The sequence below is a fragment of the Passer montanus genome, unplaced genomic scaffold (genome assembly GCF_014805655.1).
Source record: "Passer montanus isolate IOZ18808 unplaced genomic scaffold, ASM1480565v1 scaffold41, whole genome shotgun sequence".
NCBI classification, from domain to species: Eukaryota; Metazoa; Chordata; class Aves; order Passeriformes; family Passeridae; genus Passer; species Passer montanus.
The window spans coordinates 3398274-3424141 of record NW_024368930.1 but is presented as its reverse complement, the minus strand read 5'-3'; the positions used below and the strand labels follow the sequence as shown (position 1 = coordinate 3424141).

General features: G+C 42.2%; 1 protein-coding gene across 2 annotated transcripts in view; it reads right to left on the bottom strand.

Moving 5' to 3' along the window:
• GNAS (GNAS complex locus) overlaps nt 1–25868 on the bottom strand; it is a 128782-nt gene that overhangs the window by 5824 nt on the left and 97090 nt on the right. For both annotated transcript variants that reach the window (XM_039719127.1, XM_039719128.1), the window contains exons 6-9: nt 3225–3279; nt 2805–2878; nt 2325–2383; nt 597–717 (exon numbers count right to left, since the gene is read on the bottom strand). In XM_039719127.1, coding sequence (XP_039575061.1) covers nt 597–717; nt 2325–2383; nt 2805–2878; nt 3225–3279 — 309 coding nt within the window. The remainder of the gene's footprint in view (nt 1–596; nt 718–2324; nt 2384–2804; nt 2879–3224; nt 3280–25868) is intronic.

Sequence of the window (25868 nt, the reverse complement as noted above, 5' to 3'; positions counted from 1 at the left end):
CAAGGAACCAGCCCAGACCGTGCCAGGAGATGTGAATAACAGAGCTGTTAACCCTGGTGGGCAGCCAAGCACCACACAGCTCCTCACCCACCTTCCTCCTCAGCGGGTGGAGGAGGAGGGAAGGAAGAATGAAAGCAAAAAAATCTGGGGGTCAAGATAAAATATAAATGATTGTTTAATTAGTGAGGGATAAGTAAAAGCCAGGAGGAGACAAAACAAGTGATGCAAAGGCAATCACTCACCACCTCCTGTGGGCAGACCAATACCCAGCAAGCTGGGTAACCTCCCAAAATTCCCTTTTTTCCCCCTTACTGCAGAGAATGATGTTATGTGGCATGGATCACCCCCTGGTCAGCTTGGATCTGCCCCCCTGTGTCCCCTCCCAACAGCCCTGAGGATTCACTGCAGGGACAGAGTGGGAACAGAGAGGGCTCTGCACACACTGCTCAGCAGCATGAGTGTGTTATCAGCACTGTTTTGGGCAAAACCCAAACCATGGCACTCTGTGAGCTGTTATGGAGAAAATGAACTTTGTCCCAGGCATTCCCCCCCACGAGTGGTGACAGAAGCAGCAATGAGCAGAGCCTCTCACAGACCTGTTGTTCCAGATACTCTTGAAGAGGTTTAGTGCCTCCTGCAGCCGATTGGTCTGGTTGTCCTCTCGGATCACCATGTTGTAGCTACTGCTCGCCACCACAAATATGATAGCAGTCACATCTAAACCAAGAAATACCCTTTATAGTTAATGCCAAGCTGCAGAAGAAATATCCAGGAGTCATGAAGTTCAGTGAGAAGCTGCCAGACTTTCAGCTCCCTGCAGAGAACAGGCTGGGATGCTGCTGCTGGCAGCTTTTTAAGTACCAGGAATCAAAAAAGAAAGTGAAGACACCATGGAAGACAGGCAAGGCAGGCCCCAGAACTGAAGCTGACAGAATGACAGAAAATGTAGGAAAGAAAGGAACTGCAGCAAGAGAGAGGAACTGAAGAAAGCCAAGAAGAGAATTTAAAGATTTAAAATGTGTAAAGAAAACTGGAAACAACTATGAGCTATCAGGAAAGGACAGGGAGGTCCTTGGGGGGAAACCTCAGGACAAACAGCACTTTTGATTTGTGTAAAGAGTAGTAATAACAGCAGCAGACTGCAGTGAATTCATGGTTAATTGCTCTGGTCCCCTGTATGTGCTTTACTGCTTGGAGCCCCCTCTCCTCCCTGGGAGGCATTCCCAGGATCAGGATCAGCATCCCTGTGCTGCTCAAGTTCCTCACTGACTGCCAGGCTCATCTACCTTGGGCACAGCAGCAGAACAGATGAGTCAGAGCATGAGGCAACAGGAAGAGGAAGGAGCAGAGGTAAAACCCAAACAAATCTGTTACTGACAGCACAGAAGAAAATACTGCCCAGTCCTTCCACACACACAGACAGTGTCCAGGTGATTCTGTGACAGGGACTGCAGCAATTTGCCATGAATTCCAAGTTGCATTCTGCTTTATTTATTCTTCAGGATCTCACTGTAACTTTTCTACAAAAAGTTGGACTTTTTTTTGTAATGTCATTGTTGTTTTGTCCAAACAACAAAGAAGAAAAAGTATTTTCACCAAATCTAGGTTTATGAAAACCTGTGTGGAGAAAGGTTTCTCATCTAAACAGATACACAGTAAAACAAAGAGCTGCAGTGAAGGTACCTGCCACACTTCAGGACAGACACAATCTGCCTTACTGCAGGGAAAGAAACCTGGTCTGAACTCATGGGGACACTGGTGTGAAGAGACTCCAGCTCTCACCAGATGTGTCTAACCAGACAAATGCTCCCTACAACCTCATTCTGCATTACTGGGCCACTGCTGGTTCAGAAAGAAGCACCACAACAGAGCCAAGTGTCTGCAATATACACAAAAATGGGATAATCTGATTTTATGCCTGTAATAATTATCCTGTATTTTGTATTTTGCACAGGCACATTCATATGTAAACCTGCATGTGGAGGACAGAACATGGCTTGGAATTTCCAACTCTCAGAGCTGGCAAATAATGCACAAAGCCACCTCCAAAAATACTTAATTAACTGAAGAGAGGGAACCAAAAAAATGGACAAGTTAAGTTATCAAAGTCAAATTTCTCTCCACCTGCATTCTCCTTGAAGACGTTCTATGTAGTTACAGGAGCTTAGGTGTCAAGAAAAAATTCAATCCTGTATGACTGTTAGATAACTCCTCACTGAGCTACATGGAAACATGATGGATTTCACACAGTTGAGGAAAGGAAGATTAGGCACTACAATTCTGCAGAAAACTTTTTATAAAGCCACCAGAAATTCTAATCCTACCATTAAAACACTGGATCCATTTTCGGCGTTCATCTCGTTGCCCTCCAACATCAAACATACTGAGAAAAAAACATAAATCCAGTCAGAATCATTTTGTGCTGGGATTTTTGTTTGTGTCTGCATGCAAACAGAAAAGGTAAGAAACTTTAAGACTTCTGTGTTACAGAAATTAAAGGGAATCTTGGATTACAAGAACCTGAACAGGTAAACAGTCCATGAAGACATGAATGCAGAGAAAATAGATTTAGAACATTTTGTTCTTTGTGATTTAAAATAAAGCACACCAATTTGCATTTCATTTTCAAGCCAGACTACTAAATTAGAAAACCATAAAATACTTGCTTTCTATTAAACACCAATACTTGTGAAATACAGTAGGCTCAATGAATATATGGTAGGCTTTCCTCCCAGTTTGCCTTGGTATTTGTCTGTGTTATATTAAAAATTGTAAAAACATAAAAAAGAAAGAATTATACTTACTGAAAATTTACTTTATCCACTTGAAACTTAGTTTCAAAAATTCCTGATGTCAAAACTCTGCATCTGAGAAGATCCTAAAGCATAAAGGGAAATGCATTAATTCAACACAGATACTTGGTGAGCTTCCATATATCCAGCAATGGAAAGAAACCCCTTTTTTCCCATGCTGTACCACAACACCAGGGAACAGCACTGGAGTGTTCAGTGTCACAGAAGCACAATGGAAATCTTATAAGAGATGCAACCTTCCACATAATTTATCTGTATAAACATAATGCAAAGGAAAAAGCCATTTTTATGGAATACTAAATATCCACAATGCATGGCAATAACTGAAATGGTGATTAGAAAATTAATAAATTACCCCCAAAGAGGGGAGGGCAGATAAATGGTGTGATTTCCTCACAAAGCCCCACGTACCTGGTCAGAGGGGGTGTACTCGTTCTGTTTGACTATGTCAATCTTGTCTAGAAAACTGCAAAGAAAAGAGAGAAACTCATCACTCTCAAATCAGACACTTTCTGATGCTTTGGTAACTGACAGCTCTCAGCTAAATCCTGGTGCATTTTAATTCTCTCAGGCTCACAAAATGATACAAAAATCACACTTTGGGAAGGCAGAATTTGTGGTTTTGTTCCATTCCCAGCAGCAGCCGGCAGAGGGCTGAGAGCAGCCCTGGAATCCATCTGGGAATCCACGGAGCCCTGGCCACCAAGAGCCCGGAGTTGAGCTCGGGTCATTTCTTCACAGGGATCCCGCAGAGGAATGACTCCAGAAAACTGCCCACACGCACCTCCCCGGAAAGCAAAATGAGTGTTTTTAAACAACTGATCAACTCTGTATTCTTTAGATAAATGGAAGCCCTAAAGCAATTTCAGTACAAGTGAGAGGGGACACTGATTTTTCTGTCAGCTGCTGTTTCAGTGGTTCAGTGACTTTCTGGAGCAGCAGTTGGCTAAATGGGTAATAAGAAATATATTTCGTTTAAATTCATTAGGCACTACCTACAGATGATACTCTGGAGCATTTAAATTTTTTTTACCAACTAACTATAACCTCCTAATTATCTTTCACTTCAACTCAAAGAGCAAAAACCTCAAGGAATTAGTGAATTCTGCTTTGCTGTGGTGGCAAACCAGCAGCTCAGGATGCAGATTTTGTGGTGTTTGCCCCCAGTCCCACTGCCCACTGCAGGTCCTCTGCAGGTGCCCCCCTGCTCAGCCCTTTCCACTTCAGCAGTGCTTTGCCCCTAACATTAATGATTAATCAGCCTTTAAACCAATAGGCCCTGAGCTCCCTTGGAAATTCCTCTGCATGAATTGTTTTCCCTCTGAAGCAGAAATCACAGAGGAAAGGTGAGTTTTCCCTGCCTCTTTAATGTGCACTAACAACAGTCACAGCTCCAACAGGGGAAAAGGGAGCCCTGTCAGATTCACAAATCAAAACCCCAAAAAACTCCCACTAAAGCCACCCCACGACCCAGCCCCAGTTTCAGCCCCAAGTGACTTACTAAAACACCTAATGAGGAGCAGGGAAAGGGGGAAAAAAAAAAATCCTGTATTTTGACAGCTGCTTCAGTGCAATGCCCTCTTCCAGATGATGCTTCAGAGACACGTGAAAATTAATTTTTGTTTAGACTGAATGACTGAAATTTAAACATATTAAAATGTATCTTAGTTAACACGCTACAAAAACACGTGAGACAAAGTGCAAAGATCAATTTCCATCATGGAACGTGACATGGCCACAAGGATAAAGTGGTGACAAACTGTGCTCTGCAATTTGCAAGCTGGATTTTTTCCTCCTATCTTCCAAGCTGTTAAGTAATTTATTTTTTTTCTTTTTTTTTTTTTTAATCCAAAGGGAAGATATAAAACTCTCTGTTCAGTACACAGAGGATGTTAAATAAGTACAACAGCCCTGAGTTCCAAGTAGCACGAGTGTTTCCACCCTGTCCTCTCCCCTCAGAGCACAGTTTCAGAATCACGTGGCAATTTCACAAGTTGGAGGATGCTTGAAAAATGTTCCGAACAGAACATGTTCATCAAGATACAAAGGTGATTACTGCAATCACCCAGCCTTTCTGTATGAATTTATCCAAGCAGAACATTTTATGCTGGGTTCCACAAGAGGTGGATTTTTGGTTTTGTTTTGGGGTTTTTTTTAAATTTTTTTTTAAATTTTTTTTTAAATTTTTTTTTAAATTTTTTTTTAAATTTTTTTTTAAATTTTATTTTTAAACACTCAGCTAATGCTGGGTTCCACAAGAGGTGGATTTTTGGTTTTGTTTTGGGGTTTTTTTAAAATTTTTTTTTTAATTTTATTTTTAAACACTCAGCTAATCAGCTTAATGGATTTTGGAAACTGAAAATTAGAAAATAACAACAAGATATTGCTAAAACCTGGAACTGAAAGTACAAACCTCTTACTGTTGTTTATGCAGACTATTTTTAGGCCTATGATTTCCTTGAAAAACATCAGCCACATAGGAGCAGTAGTACTGTACTAGAGATGAATTCCAACAGCAATGCTCATGCCAGGTGAAACAAGCTCCAATGGAATAAACATTTATTCTCCCCCCAAAACAAGCTCCAACGTTCAGCAACATCTGCTTCCCCATACAATGCTCCTGGAGAAGGAAGCCTTTCACCGTGTGACGGTCACCAGAAAACCCCTCCTGCTTCCAGGGCATTTTAGGGAAAATGGAGCAGAGTTCCATGAAGATTTCCCCTGTGCCTTCCATCAAAGTCTGCTCCAGCAGCTTTAGAAAGGGCTAGAGGCGTTAAAAAGCAGTTTGATTTTTTTTTGCTCACACGTAAAGAAAGGGGATTGTTCTTTCAATGTAAAAATAAATGTAAGGAGAAAAGGGGAGAAGAAATTTGATCTGCTCTGATACACCTAAAATAAGGAGCAACAGCGGGAGCATGAGAGCTCAGAAAACATCAATACACTGAGTTCAGAGACTTCTCAGTCAATGTTAGTCAAAACCAAACAATTTATCCAGTAAATTAAACTAATAATCCAGTCAGATGAGAACAAAGCCCAATTCAAAATAAACACAAATTCACCATCATTAATTTCTATTTTTAATTCTTGCTATGCTCTACCCAAAACATAAGTGAGGCCACTTGAGCACTACTTTGTGTGCTGAATTCACTGCTGTGAGATTGTTCTAAGCCTACTGGAGACGTGCCCACCATCTACTGTGTCAGCAGTGAACTTACAGGGAGAAACAGAAGTGACCTTGATGAAATAATTCACATAAAACTGTCAAACCACAAAACCAAATTTTATACTGCGAGCAAGCCTTGAACCAAGTTACAAAGTTAGCGTTTTTTTGTTCTGTAAAATCTTCCCAGAGATTATATGGAAAAGCTATTTTCCAGAAAGCAAACAGATCATTCAGCATCGCTGCCAATTCTCACTTTGGGCCACATTTTGGACATGACTAAATAACAGGATCAGCTACTGCTCTGCAAAATTCTGTCACGTAGAAGAGGCTCTTCTGCCCGTGTTATAAAACATTGATACTGCTCTGACACACACTGACAAAAAACCCTCAAAAGACTTCAGGTTATTTGTAGTCAGCAACACTGAGAGGAAGCATCTCCAGGACAGCACCAGTTGTGTCTCCAGATATTAAAATAAAAGGTATTAACAAAAAATTAAAACAATCTGAAATAATAAAAAATGCTGCATTTTTGTGTCCCCTTTTTTAGCTTAGGGAAGGAAAACCACACATGAAGTGTTCCAAGCAGATCTTTGTCACAAATAAAGTGTCTTTAATTTAAGGGCAGATTCACAGAGAGCTACAGAGGTTTTCCTTAGCCCCAGCAGGTCTAAGTAATTAAACCATACATGTATCCTCAATTCTTTCCAAGTTCTAACTAAAACATATTATGTCCAAACCACGTCCCAGTTTTCAGATGAAGATATATGCCAGCACCTGAGTTATTCTGGAGGTCTCATCCAGAGAGAGCTGCTTTATCCCTATGGAGGGAATTTCCTGAATGAACAGGGCTGCTGCCAGACAAAAACTGCAGCTTGTTTTCCCTGCTGGAAAGGTGTGTGACACACGAAATCTCCCCCCAGCACCAGCACAGCCTCTCTGGCCAGGGCAACACGGGAGGGAACTCAGGCTTTTTTCCTCCAGCATTTCCTGACAGCCTTCTCAACAAACAGCAACTGAAGTGTTACTCTCTCTCATCTGACAAAATGGTTGGCACACAGGAATTAATTTTTTTTCCTGCTTTGTGAAGAAGAGCTTCTGTTTTCAGCCTAGAACAAGACTGGAAAGGTGTCTTCAAACTGACAACACACCTATATTTGAAGAGCTTTATTTCCATCAGGTTTTTTTTCTGGTCAAGTCATAACTTGAATTTCCATATAAAATGTCTCCCTTAAAAGGCACCATTAGATCTCATCTTCAGTGTCAGAAAGATACTTCATGAAATCAAGATTTCAATCCCAGCTAAAGGCAACATTTGTTTATAACTCGTAAGCCTCAACAGTAGCACTGAAACTCTGCATTTGTGAAGTTCCTTGCCTCTGAAAGCCTCAAGGTATTTTACAGACAGTAAATCAGACTTCCAGCTCCTGCCTGCCCTTCACTGAGGCTGCATTTCCTGCCTCCATCCAAAAAGTGGCATAACCCTAATTTAAAGGCAGGCACACTAAGTAGTTAATTGCCCCAAGTCCCTTGAGTCAGTGGAAATGATTTTCCATTTTTCATTTCCACTGAGTCATGTGTTTCTACCAAGATATTACTAAGAACCCACCAGAATATTACCAAGAATTATCAGGATTTTACTAAGAATTATGCTGGCATTCCCCATATCACCTCTAAAACAGTCTTTCCAATTCAGGTTTCTATGACCAGAAAGAAATTAATTTTTTCTTACTGATCACCCTAAAGACCAAACTGTGCAAATGTCCAGCGGATTTTTATTTATCTACACCCTATCAGAACCACAAAGCACTACTTAAAGTAGTTTTAAGCTGAAATTTAACTCAACATTAACAGTGTTTATTGTAAACAAGAGTGCGTTTTTTATTTTTCAGAACAGACCATGCTTCACTTCTGCTTTCCTGCCTTTTTAGTCCTTGCCATAATCCTTTATGTTATTCAGCAAGGCTTTCTAAAAGCTCTGCAGTTAACTATTTGGTAAATTCTTTCTTCAGCTATGCTGTCTATGCTGAGCCAGAGACACAGGATGAGTACAAAGACAGAAAAGTCCCTTTTAAAATGGTATTTGTGTGTGAACAAATTGACTGTCCCTCAACTCTGTCCCTTCCTGCTGCCCAAAGCAAGCAGAAGAGAGGAGGGAATCCTGTTCCTTAAACTGGTGATGAAGATTTCAGCTGGTTTATTTTGCAAGAGGAGCAGAACAGCAGGAAGAGATACAGAAATGATGCAAATAAAACAAGCAAACGTTCGATCTGCTGGTATTTGTAGTGTCCTGCAAACATGGACAGCATGTGAAAGCAAACTTGTCAGATTTTTCCTCAAATTAAATTAAAAATCTAAGTTGGGACATCAGTAGATTCAGACTGCTTTTTACAGATGTACTGGTATTTTCTATTATTTGCAAAAGGGGAGCTTTTAGTGCTGAGGTGGTCACTGAAAATGTGCCACAAACATTACTGGAAAGTTAAAAATGCTCAGAAAGGCACAGCTCTTTTTTCTGCCTAAACAAAACTAGATAAGGAGAGAGAAAATAAATCACAAAACCTTTGTAATTACTTTAACAACTTTACAATTAGGAAAGAGAAAAAAACCTGTATAGAGACAGGCACATAGGGACAATACTGTACCAAGTATTATTGGTATAATTAGGAGAGCACTATTTTGCACCTAAAACCATCTCATATACGATGTTCCTGTAACAACATTCTCCATGTCAGTCCTCAGACATAAGGATCCCATTGAAAACCAGATTTATGCTGGAAATGAACCTTGAAATGTAGCGTAAGACGTGAACAGAAATAAACCTAAAGTCTCCAGAAAACTTTCCCAAGAAGCTGCAAACACTTTTTGATTTCCAGTTTCTAGTCAAAGGGTTATTAAGATTTCGTTATGGAAACTGTAAGAAAGGTTTACAAATAGTCTAAAGCTCAGAATTTAATTATAGATGGTGTCAATGCGTACATATCCCAGAAAAGTGATTTTGAGAGCGGCCCCAGCTGTAATTCCAGAAGAACCTCGAGCATTCCAGCCACTTGGAGGCGGAGGGGCACCATGGGTCTAATTTTGAAGCAAATAATGAGAAAGCTGAAAAGTATGACTCCATATATTTGGAATCATCTTGTGGTAATCAAGGTTACAGTTCCTTATATGGCGTGGAGAACATGAAGCACGCACAAAAAATAGAGTATTAAAACTATGGGGTACGAAGAACTGCAGCTATCCCAAAAAATAGGACGAGCCAGCAAAACCCCCTTTAGTTTTGTGTCTCTGGGAAGTTCAAACCTTGCCCTAAAAACGAGGCTGGTTACGCAGCCAGCTTCCCAAACTGCCTAATTAAAGCAGCGTAACCCGCCGGGAGGCATGAATGAATTTCAGACAAACCCAGCTAAGGCAAAGCAGCCTTCAAACACTGCCAGGGCTCGAAAAGGGAAATGGGGAAAAGGTAGGAGAAAGAGAAAAATCTATTTAAAGAGGTTGTAGTTGTCTCCTTTTTGTTTTTTTTTTTTTGCTTCCCCCCTCTCTCTGCCTGTCTAAAGTTAGTCTGGCTTAGAGGATGCACTAACTTTCCCAATCAGTTTTACATTACAGCACAAGTCCAGAAATAGCTCCCAGCCGCCTTGGCCTCTAGCACGGTTGCCATGACAATGGAACCACAGGGCTATAAATAGCTCATCAGCACCAAATCTTGTGAGACACATCTGGAATGGGGCCAGCCCAGCCCCGGCCTGACAAATAAAAATAGGCACAGGCAGTTTCAAAGGCTGCGAAGGTACAATGTGGCTCGGGCTGTGCCGAGCAGGGCAGGGAAACGGGTTTGATTGCTTGTTAGCACGAGATTTATTTGATAGGAGATTGGGAGAGGTATAAAAGTCACTTTATTGCATGCTAAACAGCCAGCCTTCCTCTCAGGTCTATTTTTCTTTCTTTTCCCCACCCTTCTGCAGCACAACCACCCTGCTTTTGAAACTGTAACAATGCAGCCTTTTGCCCAGGAGACCATTAAAATAAGGAAAAACAGAAGGAAAGAAAAGAGATCTTCAAATCTTCCCCCCCCACAACTATTTCTGTACGTTTTTGGCTCCAGTGCGTGCGTGCACTGCGGGTCTGACAGGCATCCTGGCCGGGATCCTCCCGGGCTGGAGTGCTCTGCTCCAGCTAAAATCAGCCTCAGCCTGCTCCCTGCCTCCGGGAGCCTGGACAGGGACGTGGATCCCAAATCCCTGCGCCACGGCTGCTCTCAGCATCTCTTTAGGACAGAACAGAGCCACAGCTTATCCCATCCCACTGCCCAGCAGCTCCCTGCCGCCCCACTGCCTCTGGAGCAAGCATTAGTGGGTGAGAAAATGCCATATTTTTAGCACAGGCTCTTGATCAACCCATTCAATTACATCCAAATTATCTGTGTGGGAACAGAATGTTATGTCAAAAATGTTATTCAGTGTATTTGTCAATATTACTCAACAGAAGCCATTTGTATAATGAGGAGATTCAATATTTTCTCCGGAGCAGGAAAGCAGCAGCTCAGGAACCAGACTGAAGTTGTGAGACTTTGTAATTTCACAGACACTGGAAGTAGTAAGTCAGCGTGATATAACACAGAGAACACCACTCCCAAAATATAAAAATCCTAGTTGCTCTATCAAAAACCAATAGAGACTACAGATGGTGATCAAGAAACTGCAACTATAATAAGCATTAAGGCACAGTAAAATATCTTCTGTCTGCCAAAAAGGCACCGTGCACGCGCTCCACGCAAGCTGCACCATCAGCCCACAGGATTCCTTTAGGTCCCTACATGGATATTTTCATTGCTAAAAATTGTGGAGTTATTTTCACCCAGGCTTTGAGCTGTATGTAAACTTCCCTGCCCTCCCCCTGCCTTTCACCACATCCACTCTGCTCCCCTGCACCTGAACAATGCAGGAACAGCATTGCACAGAAGGATTTTGGAGAATGCACTTTAAATTTATTGGTTTTTGTAAAGATACTCCAAGTTAGTCTAAGAGCCTATCACCAGCTGCAAGTTTTGATTTATATCATATAAAAATTTATTTTTTTCTTCCTTAAGAAAGGAACTCATACATCATTACAAGATAGCCCTTTCTGGCCCACGTAAGGGACAAACTTTCTCATTTTGTCTGGGGGAAAGACGAGGAGGAGAGGGCTGTGGAGTAGCAAACACTACATGGAATGATAATTTTCCTGTTTTAAATCTTTTTTAATTGTAAGCTAAAGTCACAGACCGACAACAGACCTTATATATTGCAGAAGAAACAAAAAACTGCATCCCTCCTGTGCTCTGTGGGGACTGAATTTGGAGAGAAACTTGAAATTTAGTAATTTTTCACAATCAAATCTAATTTAAATCTGTCAGGTTCAATAAGGATCTTCTTAGGTTTAAGAACATTTGCTGTTAACTTAGACTAAGGAGTCTGTTTAAGTGAAGTCAAATTCAGAATTAAGAATTTTAAATGAAATTTTAATATGAATTTGTTTGAAATTCCCCATATTTGATTTCAAATAAGGATATATGTTCCTTCATTTTTAAAATGGCAACAACCTACGTATGTTATAGGTGTACGTCTATAGGTCTACTGTAGGCTGCTCTGAGCAATTAAAACAGGTGAAACTAATGGGATATCCTTTCATTGTGTTTCAACCAAGTATTTTTATCAATCTTGTCCTCATGGTCTGTAGCTCCCTCCAGTGCCATCAAATCAGTAGAATTTATTTCAGCTGAAGAATTAATGACATCACTAATAACAAATATTAAAATTAAATAATTTAATAACAATTTAAAATATTAATAAAAGTGCATTCAGATGATAAAAGAATTAACAAGCTTAATACTCCATACTAGTTTCCCTAAACTGAAGAATCAGAGCTATCTGCAAAACCAGATAAAATGGAGGTTCGGACAGTTCCCACATTTTTTTCAGCTTGTGTGTGGCTTGTAAATCTAAACCTTAACAGGGAGAATTCAGAACCAGACACTTTCCCAATCAGTACTGGAAAAATGGGCAACATCATTTGTAACAGGAATTTTAGGGACAAGGCTCAGTGGAGCTGACAGGACCTCACGTGACAGAAAAGGAATTCTGAACCAAGCCCGAGTTTCCGCAGGAATTAAGGAAGCAGTGATAGCTCAGGGAAGGAATCAGGCCCCAGATGAGCCCAAACAATGGAAAACAAACCTCTGCTGCGTTCTGAGCAGGGTGGTGAGGGAGGACTTCACATCCCTATTTAAATACACTTGTACAAAAATCTTCACAAAAATAGTTTGCGCATATTTAGATGCGAGATATAAATCCAGTGCTGGAATCTTGTCTGCTTAGGCACCACCCCAGCGGAGATTTCTGATCAGTACTTTAGGAAGCTGGGCTCTCTGGCAAAAAGGCAGTGATTTTGAGCCTGATGCTGCTGACAGGACCCTGAAATGTTCATTTCTGTCCCTGATGCTGCGGGCAGGGCTGCAAGGGTTTCGGACAGGACCGAGTACCTGCTGGGCTGACAGTCCCACACCTCACAGCAGCTCACACTGCAGCTCCTCTCTCCTCACAGGAATGTGGCTTCCCCCTCCTTCTTGTTTAAATGTTCTTTCAACCCAGCAAAAACAACTCCAGGCCTCTGGAAAAGCAGAGGCACAAACTGGCACCTGGAGTTGAAAGCATCGGTGAAGAGCACACCTCTCATTTGGAACTGAGTTATAATAATACAGTTATTATTTTTTTTTCTTGAAAACATTTGAAACATTTGCTTGATCATGCAATTTAATACCAGGCAGATTTTAAAAATATCATTTTAAACCAGGCAAATGATACAGAGCTGCAACAGCATTTTATAGTGTGAATTTTGAGCAGTGCAGGGACACTCATCTTGGGCTATAGTGAAAAGCAAATATCTGGTTCTGTGTTCTGCCGTATAACAAAATGAAGAAGTCAAGTTTAAGTGCTTGTCTGTCCCTGGCGCACATTACACTCAGGCAGATAAAAGGAGCAAGAAATCAAGCTTGAAGCCAAAATCAAAGGTAAATAATAAAGGTGCCCACACTGCTTCTGTGCAAAAGCCATTCACAGGAGTCACCATGGCTCTGGAATAGTGCAGCCCTCTTTTATTCCCCATGAAAAACCTTTCAGTCATCCAGTTTCATGGTTCTGCTTTTTCAGAGTGTTTTGCTACTCTTAAAAGGAAAATCTACTACAGACCCTCCATCTTTGCATATTCACGTGCCTGTGACAGCACCAACACACACCACTGACTATGCAGTGCTTCCAGAACTGCATTTGGGTATTTAGTGCTTTTAAGCCTGCAATTAAAATGGACACCTCATAGAACAACGTGGCCTTACAAAGACTCACAAACAGCCCTAATTTAACAAGGGACATGACAAGCCATTTTAGACTCTTTTAAATACAATATTTTGGCCTTCCCCCCTCTTCCCCCACTGACCTAACTTGACTCAACTCACTCTGAATTTAAATCATTACAAAAATATGAACTTCAAATCTCACCTCTGAAAAGACACAGCTGGCTATAAAAGCCCTTAAAATAGTACTACAAGCTCTAGTCATTCAAATGACTGTAAAACACAGTAGGACAGACTTTGCATTTACAAAACATATTCTAGCATTTGCAAAATGTGTTTTTTCATGCGGACTTTTCCAAGCTGTGCGCTTTTAATGCTGGAGTCACAGAGAATTCAGAATGAAGTGTGCACAGGAAGAGTAAAATCCCTGACAAGGCACAACCTCCGCCTGTTTCCTCTCCCAGGCAGTCTCAGGGAGGTTTTCCATGGCAGTCCCTGGCTCACAGAGGAGTGAGGTGCTGCAAAACACGGAATCCAGACAGGACTGGAGTGAGGGATGGGGAAATTTTGGGACAACTCTTAAAATCCCTTACTCTCTTGTTGGCTTGTTTTGCAATGTTAAAATGAGGAAGTTGTTCGGCTGCTTTGGGTAGGATTAGTTCTTTTGAACGAGCTTCATTGACTCTATTCATTACCTATATAAAAGTGTTGTAATTACCTAAACAATTACGAAATGCATTATTCACACAACATAATTTTTTAAGCATTACAACCCTAAAAACCCCTCAGCAGCAGAAGACACAGTTCTGTGTCTTGAGGTGGAACCTTATACTCAGAAGAGGTAAGAGTGAATTAAGATTCAGGAGGTACCAGAGGTGACACAGACCCTTCAGCATCCTCACTGGCCCCCTTGCTGGCAGCCTTTACAGAGGCCAGGGACTGGGACAGCCTGGCCAGGGAATCTTCTCCCACAGCTCTCTGTGCTCCAGGCTGTGCCAGAGCCCTGACCACAAACCACCCTTCAGCTGAGGCTGGAGAGAACCTCTGAGCTGAGCTACCCTGGACAAAACTGCTCACTTCAAATTCCTGCCATGTTCTCTGGAAACCTTAACTCCAGTCCCACCTTTCCTATGGGGCAAGGAGAACAACAAAAGAAAGACAGATTCTACCCACTGTTGTCATGAAGCAAGTACCAAGTGGTGCAATGAGCTCTACCTGTGCAGGGAGCATGAAACAAACACCAGGAGGTGAAGAACTTCATCTCAGTGGGCATTAATTCTGAAATTCCACTGATACTGGTTTATGGTTTTTTGTGGGGTTTTTTTGTTTATTACACTGAAAATAAACTATCACAGAGCTATGAATAACAACTCATTTTTGCACCACCAGTGGGTGGACTCCCCACCCCCCTGCACTCAACCACAGCCAGGCAGCAGGGAAGCCAAGGGAAGGAAAAGCCAACCTGAAGAGCCCAGGGTATGCACTGAAGCTCCAAAAAATGTCCAAAATCCACTGCATGACTAAAAGCCATGATTCCAGTAGAAGACAAGCACATCTTCACCATCTCTTTGTCTGCAGAGGGCAGTGTCTCATGTTTGCATCAAAATTGGATGAAAACGTAAACCTAAATTGCTCATTAACAGACTACAAATTTCCTCTTCTACATGAAAGAAACATTTAAACAGTCTCAGGAGAAGAACTGAACTAAAAAAGACACTACAAACCATGGGTATAATTGCTGCTGTGGGAAAGACAGAAGGGGTCTAAAATGGTATTTCTCTTCCCCAAATATTTCCACATCAACATTTGTTAAGTCCCGGCTGGGGCTTCTGGCTGCCCAATATCCAAGCCTGTTATTTTGCAAAAAGACATAAACCCCACAAGCCTCCTACCATGTCTAAAGAATCACTAAATGATGTACAGACCCCTTCAGATTGCAGTCTAGGTTCAAATATATTTCTAGAACTTAGTGGCCATCAGTCAGAGCCCACAGATCTAGAAATAATGTGCAATTCAAAGCTGTGCTGGGAAGTGGAGGCACGGGGCAGCTCCAGGGGAACAATCCTGGGCTGGCTCACCTATTGCTCTGATACCTGCAACTGGCAACTGCATGAGTCCAGAGTGCTGGAGACAATTCCAGGATTTCCATTTGTTCTGCATGACTATAATTAGAGCTTCCGGATCGTGGTTTACACCAAGAACAGCAGCAAAGGCTTCAGGGTGGAAGAGACTCAGATCAGATGGGTCAGGAGAAAGTCTGCAGAGAACACTCCCAGGTTCTGGTGAAAGGGAGGTGTGTTCCTACATTACCTACCCCATATCAGGTGCTTATTTATACATACACAGTCTATAAACACCATAACCAGATGTGGAACACAGCTTTTATCACACAACAGCACTTTAACTCCACTTCCTGTCCTCAGCAGCAAATTATTAATTCACCACAAAAAAGGGGTGTCTGAGCACAGCAACTGCTACGTTACACAGAAGTTAATAATATGGGACTACTAAATATAGCCACTCCTGCTCTTCTTCCACATTTTGCTGCCTAAGAGATTTCTGCAGCATCTTGCACACTCTGCCTTGCCCTGCACGGAGGGTGATGCTCAGAGCCAGTGACAGGTGCAGAGCTTTCAAAGCAGCACTTTTCCCTCACGCCATCCCACCCACGTTCAGCTCCAGCTTGTAAAGCTGCAGCTCTCTGCTTTGTAGGAACGCACACGCACAGGAAGCCCAGGGAACAGGCTGCCAACAAGCAGATGAGAAAATTAAAAAAGATCTGAGATGCTAATAAACCGTGCCAGAATTACACACTGCATCTAAATACAGGTTTGGAGGGAACACCACTGGAGTACTGCTGCAGATAAGCATATCCTTCATTTTAATTAAGGAAGAAAATTTCCCTCCTTTGAATGAGCTCACTTCCATTGGAGATACCTGTTTTATTAACACATCTTAAGATTTTCAGTTTCTTTGCTTAAAGATAACAGAGTAGGTAATAAAAAAACCTTAAGGCTTATATAATTTACATTTCGGTCACTGACTTTTTTGGTTGTGGCTCCAAACATGAAGCCTTTAAAAAAAAAACCCAAGCCCCACACTGCTCTGCAGCAGAACTTCCTCCAGTTACCTACATTAATTTTTATCAGTGCAAATTGCATATGTTCAGTCAAAAGGTATCCCAAGGGGAAAAAAAATCTCTGATTAACATCACTGTCAAAAAAATGCAACTTTTTAAAAGCTGTCTGGGCACAACCCTGAGGAAGGTGCTTGAGGGAACCCTGCTTGAGCAGGGAGCTGGGACCAGATGGCCTCAGTGGTCCCCTCCAACCAGACCCCTTCTGTCTGATCCCGTGATTACTGGTTTCTAACAAAGCATGCAGGGAAACTGCCACACATTTACAGACAGACCTAACTCTGCAGAGAAAAATCTGTTTCACCTTTCTGCATGTCCACCATCAATCCATTATGATGCCTTGTGGTGTGGATGTCAGGAATAAATGTGAAACAGTTCAGAACTTAAAAAAACCCCATTGCTTAAACATGGATATTACAACCTGATTCACCCTGTAAACCATGTATGTATAAAAGCAGCATGTGCTTGTACAGATTCTGGTAATTACAGAGGTTTGTTGCAAAAAAACACCGTGTTTCACACAATATAAACACGGTAATTGTCACATTATCTCACAATCTACATTGTGATTTCAATTATGCACAACAAAGGGACTGCTCATGAGAACTGAACTGAGAAAGTAAATCACACCCCTCATAATAATAGTAACAAACCTGTGTTCATTAGTGTTTGTTTGTTTTTAAAAGGTATTTGTTCAACTACTACAAACATCTCTTGCAGACTGGTGAAAAAGAAAAATGCACTGGGTGCGGCATCAACCTTCCATTTGTGAGACTTGTCTTGAGGGAAATCAGTTTCATATTCTTCAGTGCCACGTGACTTTATCAGAAAACCACAGTGCACAATTTTGGCATAATTAGCAGGACCTTCTGAAATACAGCCCAGAAGAAAGCTCTGAGGGAAACAAAAACGTTTCACATCATTAGGGAAAGTTAGAGCTGAAATGGAGGTACCAGCCTCTGCACACAACAGCAGAAATCCCACCTATTTTTAGCTCACAATTCCAATAAGAAAACAGCTGGGAGTCTAATGAAATTATCTTGGTGACAAATTTAATGGACTGAACACTAAAGTTACTATTTTTAAGTGAAGTTCCTAATTATCCTTCAAAACAAGAAGCAATTAAGCAGCAGTGGAGCTGCAGCTTCCCAAGCGTCTGCAAGGCTCGGCTCCAATCAGATTGAAACTGGGAAGTGGCTCAACACCTTTCTGATCCTAAAAGTTGGTTGAGGGCCAGGCTTGGGGTTTGGTTGGGGTTTTTTTTAGTCTAATGAAAGCAGCTCTGCTTTGACCTGTCCAGTCCTGCCTCGTGCTGTTTTCCCTGCCTGAGCTCGGCGCAGCTGCAGGATTCACAGCCCGGGGAGGGAAGGGAAACAGCAGGGATGGTCTGGGGGGGCTGGTGATGATTCCACTGAACCCTGAGTGGTAACACACTGCTGGGTCACGGAGCAGCTCAGCTCTGGGGGAGAGGGCTGGATGGGGAAGGGCTCCAGCAGCAACGGAGAAGGGCCAGGGATCCCACCTAGCAAAGAGCTCTGACAGAGCACAGAGGAATTGAGGTATTTTCAGATTTACTGAAACAGCCACATTAATCACAGTAAAGCAAGTTATAATCTGACATGTTCTTCTCCAAAAAGCTTTTTAAAACTGGCCATTTTAATTAGTGTTTCCCTTGGTAACTGTTCCACTGTGGCACTAATGAGTCTGTTGTACTTGTAACCTTACATTAGGCTATTCCACACTTCATACATATCACACGCCTCATTTTTGAAACAAATTTTGAACAACAGAGGTAGAGAAGCAGAGTTACAGATAATGTACTAATATCTGCATTTTAATGAGACACGGCAAGATCCCAGCATCTGGAATGTCCATTTGGGGAGTATGTAATGGTAAAACAGGAGATCTATAAACCCACCCTCTCACCCCTTCCACCAAACTACTCCATCGTGAGATTCATGATCAAGAATCTTGATGACAAGACCTTGATCAAGATTCTTGACGACATCACAATACTTCTTGGCATCAGAACCATGAAAGATTGATCATCCTTCATTCATATGACTTCATTTAAAACTCACACTATCCAAAATCACCCAAGGGTTTTTGCAGATGTGAGCTTTAATAATCCCCTTGAAGAAGAGCTGTATCAAAGCATCAGTTTACAAATGGGGAGTGTTTCACCCAAGCCCTGTCTGGGATAAGAAACTGAGTGCATCCTAAAGCAGTGTCCCACCCTGGGACAGAACGAGGAGTTCTCCAAAACTGGAGACATAAAATAAATAAAAATTGGGGCTGGGGTTCAGAAGGATCTTTTTTTTTTTTTAAACACACGAATCTCTGAGCCAAGATCCCACAGCAGACCAGGCCCCCTGACCCGGGCTGGATGTGGCTCCTGCCAGCACCACGCTCCTTCAGCAGCCCAGGAGCCAAGGCTCCTTCCCTCCCCCAGCTGCAGGAGGCTTCCTAAAAATAGTCCTGTGCCAGCTTGTACTGGGGCTGCAGTTTACAGGAGCCCTCTGGGGGAAGGGGAACCCTGCAGAGCACCCAAGGCACTCACTGAAAATTTACTGGGCAGCCAACACATTTCAAGTGTAAATTATCATCCAGACGCTGAAACCCCTCACTTCCATAATGAACACGTTACGATTTAGCTTTATTGGTGCATATCCTTCTCAGAGACTTAATTAGTGTACCACATACAAATATAGTTAACACAGATTTATATTTAACTACAACAACTTATTTTAACATGTTTGAGCTACAAAATCAATGTATAATATACTAGAGAGTAATCAGTTCAAAATCACAAAACCTATCAATGACATCCTGCTACGAAATTACTCTTAATCACATGTAAAATTAGCTAGCAATTTCTTTCAGTTTATTTAGAACTTAGTCACACACTAAAAATACTGTATTTAAAGTTACTGAAGCTCAGCTTCAGTTTGAGAACTTCTTCACCTAATATGAGCTTAATCTACTTTTTAATTTCCAGCCTGCCCCTCCTGAAGTCAGGATTTTATGACCATGTTCTCTGCATGCAAGCACATGGTCTCAATAAACTTTTGAGCCTGGTAGTAAATTTATACCAAATGTCCTCCAGACATCTTTGTCAGGAGTCTCTAAAAAACAGTAACTTCAGCAATACCTGTGATTGCAGGCAAGCACCCAGACAAAAGAAATTTAAACTGAAGTCCCCAGTGAAGGAAAGGCTTTGGCATATCACCCAACAGTGGAGCTCACAGAAGAGGAGAACGAAGGGGAGAACGTGCAATCAGCAGCATCCAGTGCTGCCTCTCCCCAGGACTGGCAGTGATGGATCTGCAGAGTTTCAGCCCAGGGAATAATTGGGAATCGAACCTGGTGCTTTCACACTGTGCCAGCAAATGTGCTGGCCTCATTTCATCCTTGGATCAGGAATTTTCTGTTGCCTTCCATCTTTCAAAACATGCTTGCTTTTACTTCCTTTTTTAAAGCAATTTTAATGAGGTTTTACAGTAGCTTTTTAGGTCTTAAGCTTTATAGAAGCATTCTCCTAATTGTCATCCTGTAATCTTGAGATGTTCCCTTTCTGCAGCAATGCAGCTGAGCCACGAGAGCTCTCACACAACCCTTTGTGCTCCAAAAGCTGTCGTGCCTGCTCACGGGGAGCACCACAAACAGCAGCTCCCGAGGCCAGGCAAAAAGCTCCAGCACCCACTCACCCAACCCACCCAGGTGAATGAACACAAAACCCTAAAAACACTGGTCCCACCTGCTCCAGGAGGGTGGCTGTCGGAGCCCCAGGGGTGCCCATCATTCCTGCAGCCCTGTCCTGCTGCAGCAGTGCTTTCTGTGGCTCCCACAGCAGCAAGAGCCAGAGTTTGGGGTGCCCTGCCATCCACCAGTGCCTCCCAGCAGCTCCCCAAGCCAGGGAACCCACCAGGAGCGATGCTCCAGCCTCACACGGGCCGTGCAAAAATGCTGCAAGCAATGCCACGCTCTTCCTTGCTTCCTCAAGTGTTTATTTATAGCTTGCCCTGTATTTTGTGCCTGCAGATCTTCCTCCTGGCAGGAGGGATTCCCAGGAAAGGCTGCTCCAGCCCTCGTGGAAGGCTTTTATTCCGCTTGTTTCTGTCTCACACTGAATTGTTTGGGGCTTTCTCTGTTTGCACAAAGGGACCTTGCAAGGGCCTGGGAGGGGGAGTAAAAATTCACTCTCAGAACTACTGTGAGTTGTAAGAGTTGCTTGGATTGATTCTCACCATTTGACAGCCACAGCATTTTACTAACACAGCAATCCAACACTGCTATTTCAGTAAGTCCAATACTCACAAGTCAAGATGTTATTTGCTCTGCTTTATAATAAGCTTTGGGGAATTTTATGGTAAAACTGAGCATATTTTCTGTATTAATGGTTAAAACTTAAAAAAAATACAGAAGTTTAGTACACCCAGGGTGCATGACAAACGTACCGAATTTACAGTCACAATTCCTCCTCTCATTTGACTTCTCACCCTAAATAATTCTGTTTGAAAAACACTGATTGTTTTAATTATGTGGAAGATTATTTATGAATTCTCAAAGCTACACAAATAATCAATCCATCAACAAAAGTCAACCCTGCACATCTCCTTGACTAGAAGATGGTAACATACTTTTCAGGGTGGCAACTCTGTACCTGTTTTTGCAGCACTAACCCCAGGTCAGTTTAGCTTTAGGCACAATGTGCAGAGCCAACGTTGTTCACTAATTCTCATTCTATTACAAACTTGTACCTAACAACAGAGCAAGAGACCAATACAGTATTCACAGCATCTCCTCCAAAAGCCTCAGTGGACAAAATATGGTTTTTTTCATACATTTCTACCACATTCACTCACACTATGATTTAATGCCACAACAAAAACTTTTGAGGATGAAAAAGAAATTACAGTGGGAAGGAATGAGGAACCTGTTGCCATTAAAATGCAGAAATTAGTGAGAGCTTAATTAACCAAAGGTTTTGGTTTATATTCCATCTCCTGTCTGCACTGCATTGCAACCCTTTCCCATCACCCACAAAAAAAAAAATATTCCACTGCATTTGCATTTGTAGGTCTGCAGAGAACAGAACCACAAAAAACAAAGCAGAAGCCTGAACAGGTATCTGAAATATGTTGACTTAGAAGTCCAGACACTACTGAGCCAAACAGACTTGAAAGCAATTACAAAAATATGCATCTGACATTTATTTTAAAAAAAGCTCAAGATTACTTTCTCTTTTGGAAACAAATTCCTGGGATTAGGCATATTTTGTTATGTAAATCTGTACATTTAAAATCACTTGGTGATGCAAGTATAATATTCGTATCAAACAACACAGTTTGCCATTTTTACCACTACTAACAAGGAATCCCTTCTTCTCTTTACTGAATTATTTTTAACTCTGTTGATTAACATTATGGGTATGGGCCACCCATCAAGAGATTTGGCTAAAGAACTTTGTCGGCAGAATTCTGGACTGTAGCCAAATACTTTTAGTACAGAATTATCTTCTGAAGATGCATCACTTGGTTTTATGCAGCAGTACTTACTTATACATTTACATTCTTTGGTAATAACAGCTTTGGTTTCAAAGCCCACTAATAAAGTAAAATATTAATGGAGATACATCCTGAGCAAACTACACCCTGGACTCCACTCCAGTATTCTCCTCCAGAGAACCAGAATGTCAGTAAGTTTGTTATCTAACCCTGCCTTCACTGGAGCACAGCAACCCACTGACCAAATCATGTGGGTGTCTGCTTCTGATCTCAGAAAAAATTACTATTTTTAAGACAAATTTTATTTAAATTAAATGCTAACATTCAGACCGAATTTTGAAAAATACTCTTGATCCAGTGCAAGCTTAACCTGAACAAATGTTGTGCATGTGAATTATGTCTGAAACAAAGAAATAGCTGTTGTGAGAGCAAATCCATTCACACGTGAAAGCAAATATAAAACATCCATTTCCACTGAATCAGGCATCCATGAACGCCAAAGTTTATCCTTAACCCTTGCAGGCACTAGCAAGTGATGCATTTAAACTAAAAGGCAAAGTCTGAGTATTTGCACACAGAAACTCTGTCAAGAAATTGGGGAAGAAGTCCCAACCCAGCTTTTTCGTGCTCTACACCCAGGGCTGCCCTGCCTCCAGCTGAAGGCAAATCCTCAGCATTTACAACCAGGTGGGGAAAGGAAGCTGCATCTGCAGCCAAGGGCCAGAAAGGAACTGGCACATTCACAGATGTGTGGAACAGAGGAGGAAGAAAAGCAGCAGATGAATGGAGGCAATGAATCCAGGGGGCTGGGAGTAAAAGTGGAGGCAGAAATCAGATTCCTGGAGCAAACAGTTAAAGCCCTTAACAATAATTCAGGATGATGCAATGGGCATCACACAGACCTCAAAAGGCTGTGGTATGACTTCTTCAGTTATTCTCATTTTGGACTTGTAAAGGTCTTTCTGCCATTATGGCCCATCAACTTTGTGTCTTCCTTATTGCAGCACCCAATTCCTAACATTCAAGCAACCTATTGCAGGACACCTTTTGGTTTATCTTGCTTCATACTGGGATGTAATTTATTTTGAAGACAGAGGAGTTTATCTGGGGTTGAGCGTAGCCTGAAATTACGAATTTATGATTAGCTGTGACCAGAGTGGGAACATGTGCTGGATTCATAATCCATTTATTGGCTAAATTTAGGTAATCTGGTTTTCAGAGCACTTGCCAGCAGGCACATCCCTGCTACTGACAGTCAGCAAGAGAGGGCACACATGTGGAGGAGCTGGGTATAATTCAGCTGTTATATACTGGGACTCGTGCTGTTGGTAGTGACTTCACTGAAGTCATGCAGAGACAGGAGTTACAGGAGTTACTGTGCTCCCCTTCATACACCTAATACCCCACTGGACTGCAGAAAATGCACAGCCTGGGCTGCATTTCTTTAATTGAAATTTAACCTTGTTTAAAACATGATCTTCTATTCCCTCAAGCTGAAGATGAGCAGGGAAAAGACCCTAATTCAGTTATCTCTAAGCACTCTGGAACAGAGTAACGTGGATTTTGTAATCAAGACCAAAAATTAGGAGTTAGATGATCTGGGTCTACTCTTTGTCTTGCCAAGGAATTCACACAGCAGTAGGCTGTGTCAGTTTTATTCCAGAGAAATGGGACATGAATATTATTCTTCCTCATGGGAATGTTTAACAATGTAATTGTCACTGTCCGTAAGAAGCTGGTGTATGCCAGGAATACAGGCCAGGGAAATTCCTGTCCTGCTGAAAGTGAGCGCTCAGAGGAGCTGGAGACAAGAGAAACTGCTCTGTCAAAATCACATCGAATGGAAAGTAAAAGGAAAAAAAAGAGTAATAAATAATATGGATAAGAAATTAGACCAGCAACAGCACCCCTGATAAATCAGGCACTGTTTAAAAAGGTGAAACTTTGAGCAAACACACTTTACTACATGTTCCATGAAAGGAACTTTGTCATGAAGAGAAATCAACATGGAAGAAAATCATTAACTGCACAGATTGGGGCTCTTAACTGCTCTCTGCGAGTCTGCAAATCCAGAAATAAAACACACCATAAATCTTAATAAAAATATAAAGAATTCACAACATCAGAAATTAAAAAGCCCATGTGTCCACATGTGCTGATCCTTCAGCAGCCCTGCACAGCAGTCGGCTAATAGCTGCACTCCCTGCCTTTCTTTGATAAGTATTTTAAAAACAAACACCTTAAAAAATACTCCTCATAAAACCCTTCTGGAGGAGCCTGGCACAGTTTCAAGGTACCAGAGAGGCTCTGCTGGTGCTGGAGCTCCAGAAACGTGAGCGTGCACCTCCAGAGGCTGCTCCGTGCCCGAAATGGCAGCGCAGGAAATCGCGTGAGAGCGGCTCCGCTGCTGCTTCCACCCTTCCTGCATGGCAGCTCGGCAGGGGCTGCACACTCTGCCTCCCACTCCGCTTCCTCTTCCACCCCAGCACAACCAGGAAGTGCCAGCGAGGGGATTCGCAGGGAAAACCCAGAATAAAATGAAGCACAGAATGAAATGAGTGGTCAAGGCTAGCTAAAGCAAAAATTCGGGGATCTGCGGGCACAGCCTGATATCAGCTACTCTAAAAAACCTGGAGGATCATGTAGGACCCAGGCTTTGCTCCTAAGCTGCTGAATATTTGACCCAAAGGCTCCTGACATCAGTGCAGGTTTCTCCAGGGTAAGACCTGCCAGGACAGCAGGGCACCCCTCCTGTCCTCATGCCACACACAGCACATGGCCAGGGGACAGATCCTGCTGGCCCTCACTGCTCTGCTGGGTGCTCCTGAGGCTTTAAAAGCAGAGCTGCTCAAATGCAACCTGAGGTAGAAGCATTGGCAACATCAGCGCTTCAGAGAGATCCTGTTTGTTTGTATTTGACAAACAGGCTTTGGCACATCACAGTGGAAATGGCTCCTGGATTTTTAATAATAAGTAATATATTCTAAATAAAATGTGACCCTGTGCCTCCAGGGAAGACATATGAAGGATGGTAAATAATTTAGCACAGTTTGGGATTTTCTGTATTCTAGCCACTTCTGTGTTCTTCTGTTTATTATTAGCCAAGAGCAGGATCACATGGCAGCTTCACACAAACACTCTGTGTACATCCCTGCAAGATGCAAGAGCAATGAAATTTGGTCTCCTCACAGATAAAGCTCCCTCCTCACTGCTGAAATACAAACTGGTGACAATGTCACAGACCGTGTTGTTCTAAATACAGAATTGAAACTGATTTCTCAGTAAGGCCAGCTAAGAAAAGGGAAACAAGCTTTCTTTCCTTTCTCTGCCTCTCAAGACTGCAGAATTTGCCTGGGCAGGAAGTACAGTAAAGCTCATGGTGAGCAGAGACAGCTATTCCTTCAAAATGAGCAGCTCATCCAAAGTGACATTTTCATGAGAGTTCAGGGCAGGGTACCAGAAGGGCTCTCCAGCAGATGAGGTCACTGGCCAGTCCTCCCAGCTTCACACCTCCAAAGATCACAACTGCAGGGAAATGGGAAGCCAGGATGGTACCTGTGCCTTTTGGTAAAGTTGCCTTTTCTCAGCCAGCACAACCAGAGACTTGGTGGAGCAACAATCAGTGTGTAATAATGTCACTTCTTATGGGAAGACACTGGAAGTTGTAGAGATGCAGAGGAAGCACCTTACATTTAAAGCTACTGCTCCAGAACAGGTGAAAAACACCATTTTTGGACTCTTAAACCCCCACACTGGAATTAGGGAGATAAAACATTGAGAATGACATTTGTTCCCACTTTCTGGGAATGAACATGCAGCAAAAAGTGGCTTTTCCCTCATGCTTTGTCCATCCAGGAGAGCTCCTCACCCCTCTGCAAATTCCCATCTTTTCTGAGCACAAACTCTGCAGAAGTTTGAGCTGCCAACT